This window comes from Mizuhopecten yessoensis, unplaced genomic scaffold (assembly GCF_002113885.1).
Source record: "Mizuhopecten yessoensis strain PY_sf001 unplaced genomic scaffold, ASM211388v2 scaffold8183, whole genome shotgun sequence".
Classification (NCBI taxonomy): Eukaryota; Metazoa; Mollusca; class Bivalvia; order Pectinida; family Pectinidae; genus Mizuhopecten; species Mizuhopecten yessoensis.
In genome coordinates this window covers 562,698-572,343 of record NW_018407420.1, presented here as the reverse complement: position 1 = coordinate 572,343, position 9,646 = coordinate 562,698, and the positions used below count along the sequence as shown (strand labels likewise).

Genomic DNA, 9,646 nt, shown 5'->3' with positions numbered 1-9,646 from the left:
AAAAGAAATTGATGCGAAAAAAATGCATTTAAGTTTGTCAATGCTTAATGAAACACAAGAGTGTCCATCTAACTTTGATTAAGTCAACGTTTAGCGGTTTTTTAGTTTCCTCAATGATACCGTGTGTCTAACAGTTGTATCTGAGATATATTATGTCTTAGTTTTCTAAGTGATAAAGTGTGTCTTATCTGTGTTATAAAGTTTCTTAGTTTTCTCCTTAATATCTTGTGTCTTAGCTTTCCTTGTGATATCAGAATCATACATTTCAACATTAAAATAGGTGTTAAGAAATTAACATTACTTGATTGTCCCACCATTCAGGTTTCTTTCCGTTTGTTTTTATTTTAGCACATCGTCAATGTACCAGGTTGAGTCACATGCCGTGCTGTCCCCATGGTTACCCCATGCCACGTATCCGCTGTCCAATGGCACGATGTCCTCCGGGTTTCTCGTGCCACACCCACGTGGTAAACAGATGGGGGGTCTGTTGCCGGGCTACTCTCACGATTAACCAGATACGCAATACGGTTAACCGGAACACAGGTAAGTGTCAAGGTCAAGTAAAGGTCAAGGTTAAATAAAGATCAAGGAGAAGCAGTTTTGCACAAATACATGTTGCATACATTTGATTACGGGTCAAACAAAGGTCAAGGTTACGTAAAAATAATCGCCTAGTGGGAAGACATTGGGTGGTTAATTTTAATTTTCATTGAAATTCTAATTGTTTTTTTTGTAACAATTTTTACTTTTGAGAACATTTGAAATGCAGTGTAATTTTACTTAGCCGATGTTACTAAGAGCAACATGTCCCTATTCGAATATTACAACGTGCAGATAAAAACCAGAGAGAAGCTAAGAAGCTATACAATGATACAACAGGACACTATTAAAGTCACATATGTCAGTAACGTTTTGTTTCTGTGTATAAAATTGCCAGGCATTGCCCGCCAGATGCCCAGCGTTGCCGGACCGATGCCCGGTGTTATGCCTACATGTACAAGACAGAGTAATCTCCCCTGCTGTCAGTATGGTCAACCGGTGGGAGGAATTGACTGTCAGGTCCGGCGATGTTCGACTGGCACCACGTGCTTTACCCACACGACTGGCCAATGGGCAGTCTGCTGTCCGATGTCCCAACAGCAAACGTCCAGGACAGGTATAGAACGGATATTTAACTTCTCGTCCATGTCCAGGAAAATCATATTAAGTTACTTTTTTACAGGGGACAATGAGGCGCCTCAAAATTTCCCCTGATAAATAGCATTGCCTGTTCCTATAATGCACCTATGTACCAATAATAAACGTTGTTAACTTTAATTGAAATTCATGATAAGAGCAAATTTAAAAGTCAAGGTATGATTATTATTATTTTTAATTTTTAGTAAAAATTATAATGATTTTAAATAAGTCCATTCTAAAAGTAGTATCCATATTTGACAGGCTTGAAAACTTTGTGTTAAAACACGTCAATCGCATTTTGTACAGTTACCACAAGTTCAGCCTGTCCGTCGTATTATGTTGTTGTCATAAAAATTAAACATGGCCATGCTGCACCGTTATAATGTCTCCGATACATGTAGCAGATGTATACGACAATGATTCAACAGACGATGACTCATATTGAGGTTTACATCATATAAATGTCTCGTTAAAAGTGTACAAGGTCCGTGGGTGAGTGTCACCTTTCAGTTCCAGGTTGACAACACAGGGACCTGCGAATAAGACGTTTTTCAAGGTTCAGATAGTTTGTTAGGGTGGCATTTTATTTATACAAAATTTGATTTTACACTTCTAAAACGAATTATAGTACCTTAAATACATCAGTTTAGGTGCAACATTATAGCTAACTGTAGCAAATTCTCAAGTCCCTGTGGTTGACAAGGGCATATTTACATCTATAAAAAAAAATAGTTTCTCCTTTGAACCGTCGATAAAGACACTTAATTATACTATATGTCCGATTGTATACTGTGAGATTAGATTGTAGATGGTGACATAACATTGTACACTGTAACATTACATTGTATACTGTGACATTATATTGTATACTGTGACATTATATTGTATACTGTGACATTACATTGTATACTGTGACATTACATTGTATATTGTGACATTACAATATACACTGTGATATTACATTATATACTGTGACACTACATTTTACACAGTGTCATTAAGGATCCATATGCCACTGCCAAAAACTATACCTTTGGTTTTAAACCTTTTTTGTGTACCACACTACCTTGGATAAATCATATCGTTATGGAAAAACATACACTGTGAATCTGGGGAAAATGCTGAAGATGAAAATAGCGAAATATAATCAACAACATTGTGCTGATTGTAACAAATGCAAGGAGGTCAGACCAGGATTCGAACCCTGGACCTCAGATTGTTATCCTTTCGTTATTTCCAACTGAGCTACCTGTTCAACGGAAGTGCCTCGGCCCAATTGCACTACAGGTATACCCATAACGAAAATAAGGGTGATTACTCTATATACCAAAAACTACGGTACAAGTCTCTAGCGTGTATCTACAGAGGAACAAGGATCCTTAATATCGGGACAACACTATTTATTCAATCATTTATCACTATTACCATTTTCCAGTTGTGATGGTTGCCGGTCCCATGGGTATCGGTTCCCCATCACCAGTGATGATTGCCGGTCCCGGGTTCAGTCCCGGCGCCGCTCCTACTGGTCCAACCATTCCACAGGAGACACAGATTATCAATATGTCCCCATCGTCATGTTCCTCTAGCAGTCCGACCGCCTGCTGCCCAAATGCCATGCCCATTCCGGGGTCAAACTGTCGATTCGAAGCTTGTCGTTCAGGATCCACTTGTAACGTGCACGAAACAGATGCATGGGCTGTCTGCTGCCCCGCCCCCAGACGTGAGTATTGCGTTTATACGTTAGCAGAACCTGGGATGTAAATATACATACGTTCCTGATAGGACAATTAATGTCTTTTTTTTCTTCTTTTGCCATTAACTACAATTAAGTACATGTATACAGGCGTAAACAAAAACCTGACCTGAACGCCGTACATACTCGCCGATGTATTTAATTTTTTCTTAACTTGAAAATGGTATCGCTTCTGTCTTATTTATTTTTTATTGCATTCTACCATTCAGTATCACATATCATGAATAACGCTGCAAGGGTAATTCGTAAATTCAATGTATCCTATCAGAACGACAAATAGAACCTAGGCCAACCAGTTGCAGCCGGACGAATAACGTCGCATGCTGTGAGGCAGGTCAGCCCCTGACTGGGATTCAGTGTCGCGTGCAGGCCTGTCCCCCCGGGTACTTTTGTAACTCCCACTTTAACAACCGTTGGGCCGTGTGCTGCCAGGGTCCTAATACAGGTAACTTTTAACTACGTTTACATAGTTCAACAATCGGGAACCATCGGTTCTCGTTTAAGAAAAGTGCCGACGGTTCCCGAATGATGCTACCTGCTGTACCAATCTTTTTACTGGGCTGCCAGGTTATATGATATGCCTAATAACGTCATCACTATCATGGGTATTGCTACTATTAATTACCTACTAAGCTATTTTTGGCAAGTTATACAACCTGAGCAGGTTATAGAAAGTATATAAGCGTCAGCTTATTTTCTACAAGAAACATAATTAAAGATAGTATTCTTGAGTTTGATGTTTGTAACTGTTACATAAATGTACTAAGAAAGATAACTCCTTCATATTAACCTGTTTCTGCCCAACAGTTGTAACGCCACAGACTTGCAGCGTAAACGATGCACAAGCGTGCTGTCCACGAGGCGCGATTGTTCACGGGACTCAGTGCCGGACACGCCCATGTCTAAGTAACCAGTTCTGCCATTCAAACCCGGAGGGCCGATGGGCTGTGTGCTGCCTAGAAAGTTCCGCAACTCCGCCAGGTAACACCAGAATGGCTCGAGAATTGTTACGTAAAATACCTTAACTTCTCTCCGACGTTTGTATACGCAGCGTTAGACTTATGTTGTTTAGTTTTCAAGCTTTACTTTAAAAAAAATGTTTCTTTCTCAATTATTGTGTTTGGTTTCCAAAATGTCATTTTCGAAGCTATAATTAAAGAATACAAGAACATTGTAAATTCAGAAGTTAGAAATTAAAAATAAGAGCGATTGAATTGTTTTTAAAGTGAACTTTAGCCTTCGACCGTATTACCTTTATATACTTCAAATGTATATATTAAGTCCAGGCCTATATCAAGAGGCTAAACCAAAACACATAGGCCAGGCCAAAAGAAATCAGGCTTCGGTATCACAAACATTTTCTCAAATCTCCAGTTCAAATCTTACGATTTACCGCCAAATGGGTATCACAAAGCTGGTAACACTGAAGCTCCACTGAGTTTGCCAACGTAAATTTCCGCTGAACTCTTCACGCCAAAACCTTACTCAGTTGCATTTTAATCCGTCCAAAATGTCCAGGGGTTCTGCTCCCTTACGTAGTGTGCAGAAAATTCAAGGATAAGTATAACCATAGGCATCATGTCAGTGAATACCACCATTAATGTTGCGAAAAGTGAAGAGAACTAAAGAAAAATCAAAAGCCCAAGAATGGCGAAAGACGCTTTCAATTAGCTTAGCCCCGAATACGTGTAATCCGATTGGTCGCGATTCGGTCAAGTCGCACAATACTCTCAGCAATATAATGTAACACTGAGATATAAATGTAGCTTGAAATAAATTCTCTGATAATCGCTTTTAGGTATGCAGAAATATTTGTTTCATATTTTTATATAATGTTATACAATGTATATAGTTCGCGGGGATTAAAAATTCGCGCAACATTGCCTGTTTAAGATATTGTACTAATGTCTTTTTTGTATTTGGGTGATTAGCTTGTATCAAAATAACGTAAAATACGGTATTGAATTTGTGTTTCATTTCCATTATTCTGCAATAAAACGGCGAAATATCTCGCGCTGTCTTTGGTAACCGTAGATAAAGGGAAAATTAATCCTTCGTGAAAATTACCAACTGTGCAGTAACACACTTACGTGTAGTACGTCACAAGAAAGATAACTCTTACATCTCCTCATTCTAAGCAGGGGTACCGCCTGTCCCGATCCCAGGACCGCCCTGTACGGCCAGCAGTCCTACCCCGTGTTGTAGCCTGGGCGAGCCCCTCAACAGGGCCCAGTGTAGGACCAGAGGTTGTCCTGCGGGCTATACTTGTAATGGAAGCATGGCTGGTTGGACGGCCTGCTGCCCGACAGAATTACCACCAAGTACGTATAACTTAAATATAAACTTCAATTATTTTACAAAAAGTATGAAACAAGGTATTTGCACTTATATATGTCACTCTTGTTGACCCGGATGCTTTCGCATGAGGGCCTTAATGTTGGAGGAAGCCGAAGTACCCGGAGAAAACCCACGTTGTTTACCCTATACTTGTTCACGTCCGATCGGGGAATCGAGCCTCGGCCGTCTAGGTTAAAGGCTAGTGTGTTATCCATTGCGCCACCCAACCACCCGTATAACTTACAATACTGTTATCATTAAAGTAACATTATCAATGCCACTAGAGCCAACAAATGGTCGACAAAACATGTTATATGAAATGACGTCGAACGGGCGAAAAATATAAGAGGCGATGGTAAGCTATATATATTTTCGGAAGAGAACAACAGTTTTCACGAGGTCGAGAATTTTAAAAAGACATTAACTATTTAATAAAAAGATTCAAGATTTATTATATTTTCATAAACATTATCTAAAATTGGCTGAAGGTCATTGCAATTATGATAAGTGTTTAATGGTAAAACGTCCGTGACATGTTACGTGTACTTTGAGGTACGCTATAAATAGCATTGGTTCCAGTTCGTAGACAAAAAGATAGGTCTATTGAATCATTTAGAAAAAAAATAAACTCTAATAATTTTGTTCACTTAGATGTCTGATTCTAGAGTTCTAAACAAAGAGGAGATAAGCCAGAAGTAAAATGCAGCCAGGAAATTCTTCATAACAACTTAGGGGCTGGTAGCCAGTCTACTGTTAGAACAATTTTGAAAAATACCCACACTATCACATGATTCATTTGTATATGATATGATTGCAGCCCCGGTTCCAGCGATTATGCCCAACACGTGTTCTTCACAGAGTCCTCGCCCTTGTTGTAGAAGGGGTACCCCTCTCCAACAATGCCAGTTCGAGAATTGTCCATCCGGGTTCGAGTGCCACACCCACGTCACGAATGCGTGGTCAGTGTGCTGTGCGGAGAACGTGGACCCTGCCTCTCCGGTCCCTGTTAGACCTGTGTCACGTGAGTACTCTCAGATCTTAATACCTGTTTCCATATGCATTATATTTATCTTGCAACAATTTTACGCAAATACACGAAAGTCACCGTACATTATGAAGAAATAATATCACAATTAACGCAAAGAAATTCTGTATTAATTTCGTAGTGAAATACATTATACATTTTGCCATTTTACTGCCTGTAGAGTTCCTTACTTCATGTCTGTAACCTCTGATGCTAGATTATTTTGCAGCTTACTGTCTGCCGATTTCGTTGCTTGTTTATTCGGCCATTTGTTGTCTGTAACTTTAATTGCAAATATATTTGGCAACGACTTTTATCTGTTTGTAATTTTCGTTGCTTGTTTATTTGGCCACTTGCGCCCGCAGGTCAGGGATTGAGAAAAGTATTTGCACCAGCAGTTTACCTCTGCATTTTGTAGAAGGCAACTTATATGGGGAACCCCCTGCAGAATTTGGAATTTCTATTTTTGCCCTCTACTTCCGGAACTAAGGGCGACCAAAATAAATCTAGTTTACCCATATATTTTCTCTCTCTTCCCCCTAGCAACATATTGTTTCTAGAGGCATTGCTTGGTGGAATAATGTGCTGGGTGCTTTCGGCATGGTATTTCAGTCAAGTAGCACTACAAAGTCGTCATAGATCGGCTCTATCGTAAGGAGGTATACACCAACATACCCCGACTCCAGCAAATATACACACAAGCACACATACATCACACACACGGAGGCACGTCCTTACATGACCTTAGCTGCTATATAATAGTATGACGTTCCCAAGCCGAGATATGCCAAAGTTCTCGAAAATGGTAGTTGTTATTCTCTGCTAAATAACTGGCTATAACAAAAACTAATTAGCTCTTTGTCATGATAATGTGACCGGTAGCATATTGTGCTAGGTGTTTTCAGCATGTTGCAGATCACGTGGTTCCCCATAATGTGCATGTTTTGACGTCAGACGGCGCTGTCAAGGTGAAGGGAGACATCTGTCTATCTCACACTATGAATATATTTGTATTTCCACTTGTTTGTCCCCTAGCATCCTCGATGCGTCCTAAAAGGACGAAATAGCTGTACAATGTAGGATGCAATGTAATACTTTTTTTTTTGTCAAACTGTATGTGTTACCAACTCTTAAAGGGGCAATCACCACCTGTGTTACGTTCATCTTTAGAGATTTTCAGTTTCCTTGACGGCAACAGTTTTCTCTTTTGAGTAGTGGCACAGTTCATAATATACACATTTATATACACAAACACACACGCATACACACTCTCTCTCTCTCTCTGTCTCAACAGAGGTTAAGACAATTTGGATTTTTTGTTTTGCCCTTAGCATCACCGATGAGTTCTATAAGAACGAAACAGTGTCGTACGTTCATCATTTTGATATGGGTTAATGTTACATATTCATTTCCATAGGTCATTATGCACTGATGACGTCATCTTCCTTTGTGATATGTCATCCGTTTAAAATATGATATTTGATTTAAATTCGTACAGCCGCCAAATGCAGTAGACGAAATGTCCAGCCCTGCTGTACCATTGGACGACCCATACAGGGGATCGACTGCCGGGCACAGAGCTGTCCTTTTGGCTACATTTGTTCTAGACACGTGATGGGGTCGTGGGCAGTTTGTTGTACTGGACTCGGGTAAGTATCATCTCATACATTTTGTTTGCTGTACGTACCCGGATGTTACACAAGTAAGAGCCCGGATGATGTAAGACACTCGGGGCGTTTTCAGATATCAAAATAACAGCGCGTGTGAGCTGGTATACTGGTATCCTGGTATATGACTGCTTAATCTGTACAAAATACGATGCCAGTAACCAGAGTAAATAAGAAACTAAACGAAATCTGAGTGTAGTGCTAGTAATTAGTTCTCCAGTGTCGTACATATATACTTAAATGTAATAAATTTATTACAAAAGTAATATCAAATGTTATAACAGATTCGTTTACGTTATCTTGACTTTTATCAAATGCTTGTGTAATTTCGGTAAACTCGATGTTTTGAAATATTCGCATAAATATACTTGACTGTTACTAGATTGGCGTAAGTTTACTGGAATGTAATCAAAGACTTACGTAAACAATATGGTTATCAACAACTCATGGAAGTAATGAAAATAAACTTGAATCCCATAAATAACTCTTGTAAGTGTGCCGTTTTTTGAGTGGTATAAGACATTCGTATACATTCACTTTTCTGGATGTTAAGAGAAATCCAAATCAATCCAGGTAGTAAAAGAGACCCCGCTTCATATTTTCTGTTGAATAAAATGTAGATGATCTGCACATTTCAGTAAACGTTTGTCTCCAAATTTGATCTCCCCCACTCGATCTTTTCGGCATCTCTCCCAACAAACAACTTTACCTCTAAAACAATTACGTTATCCACTAGGGTCAGCATAGGCGGACTCATTAATGAACAATATCATTAGGTTGATATAATCATTTGTTTCCCAGATGTTCAGTTTAATGATCCCTGTCCCACTGCACTGTGGTTTTTCCTATATATACAGTAACATCCACTTAAATTCCTCTTGTATATAACTGTAGCATAGTTGGGCTGGGATATTTCCATTGACCAGGTAGCTCAAACGGTTAGAGCAACAGTAAAACAATCTGAAGTCCAGGGTTCGAATCTCGGTGAAGCCATGTTGGAGTTTTACACAAAGAACTCTGATGTTGGTTTCATTTTGTTTATTTATTCTTTGTTATTTCGACATGAAAGGCCCGCAATGTATGATTTTCCTTTAGAAATGATTTATCAAAGCTATACCATGCCGGGAAAAATAGTTTCCAATGAACAGTTATGATATTTGGGAACGGGGATCCTTAAATGATACCAGGTTGCTCAAATCAATTAAAAAATTATTTCAGCTTACCCGGATGTTCAGGTTTATTAACATCCGGGTTCTAAACTAAGCACCACCAAATATCCCAACTGAGTTATCTTTCTTTTTCTATTTCAGAGCGTCCTAAGCACCAATGGTCGAGAAATCTCTCCACATTTTGGACGTGTTTTGTTTTTTAGGTTAAAATAAACTGTCTATTCATTTAAGTTCTTTAGCTGTTGGTATGTACGTCATAAATTCCATCAAATACTTCTTATTTGTTTTTACACTTTTATGCTTGCACAATATTTGTATGTCTTTCTGCAAATGGAAATAGCTTTCGAACAATCTTTGGTAGACAATATCAGTTACTTCATACTGGGAAAATTTCGCCCAGTCAAACTTAGCCCTTCACCAGAATACTTCGTATTCGCCAAGTGTTAATTTCGCCCTTCACATTAAATTACTATGCATATAATTTTGTTTACTAATGTTCGCTGTAATGATAAATTCG

The 9,646-nt window shown here is 39.0% G+C and overlaps 2 protein-coding genes across 2 annotated transcripts; both read left to right on the top strand.

The window, feature by feature from the left end:
- Positions 1-377: 377 nt before the first annotated feature.
- LOC110455252 (granulins-like) lies at positions 378-3,957 on the top strand. Its single transcript, XM_021505256.1, has 5 exons — positions 378-543; positions 938-1,156; positions 2,615-2,899; positions 3,201-3,377; positions 3,740-3,957. The coding sequence occupies exons 1-5, from the start codon at positions 378-380 to the stop codon at positions 3,955-3,957; spliced, it is 1,065 nt and encodes a 354-aa protein (XP_021360931.1).
- Positions 3,958-5,076: 1,119 nt separating this feature from the next.
- Positions 5,077-9,339, top strand: LOC110455219. Its single transcript, XM_021505205.1, has 4 exons — positions 5,077-5,253; positions 6,087-6,290; positions 7,792-7,942; positions 9,271-9,339. Exons 1-4 carry the CDS (start codon positions 5,211-5,213, stop codon positions 9,278-9,280), a joined length of 408 nt encoding a protein of 135 aa, XP_021360880.1. The 5' UTR covers positions 5,077-5,210; the 3' UTR covers positions 9,281-9,339.
- The last annotated feature ends 307 nt before the right edge of the window (positions 9,340-9,646 follow it).

Excerpts from the sequence above, each read along its gene's own strand:
- LOC110455252 (XM_021505256.1), top strand. The coding sequence starts at position 378 with ATGCCGTGCTGTCCCCATGGTTACCCCATGCCACGTATCCGCTGTCCA. Across the intron at positions 544-937 it reads TACGGTTAACCGGAACACAG|GCATTGCCCGCCAGATGCCC; the intron begins GTAAGTGTCAAG and ends TAAAATTGCCAG. Across the intron at positions 2,900-3,200 it reads CTGCTGCCCCGCCCCCAGAC|AACGACAAATAGAACCTAGG; the intron begins GTGAGTATTGCG and ends GTATCCTATCAG.
- LOC110455219 (XM_021505205.1), top strand. The coding sequence starts at position 5,211 with ATGGCTGGTTGGACGGCCTGCTGCCCGACAGAATTACCACCAA. Across the intron at positions 5,254-6,086 it reads CCCGACAGAATTACCACCAA|CCCCGGTTCCAGCGATTATG; the intron begins GTACGTATAACT and ends ATATGATTGCAG. Across the intron at positions 6,291-7,791 it reads CCCTGTTAGACCTGTGTCAC|CCGCCAAATGCAGTAGACGA; the intron begins GTGAGTACTCTC and ends AAATTCGTACAG.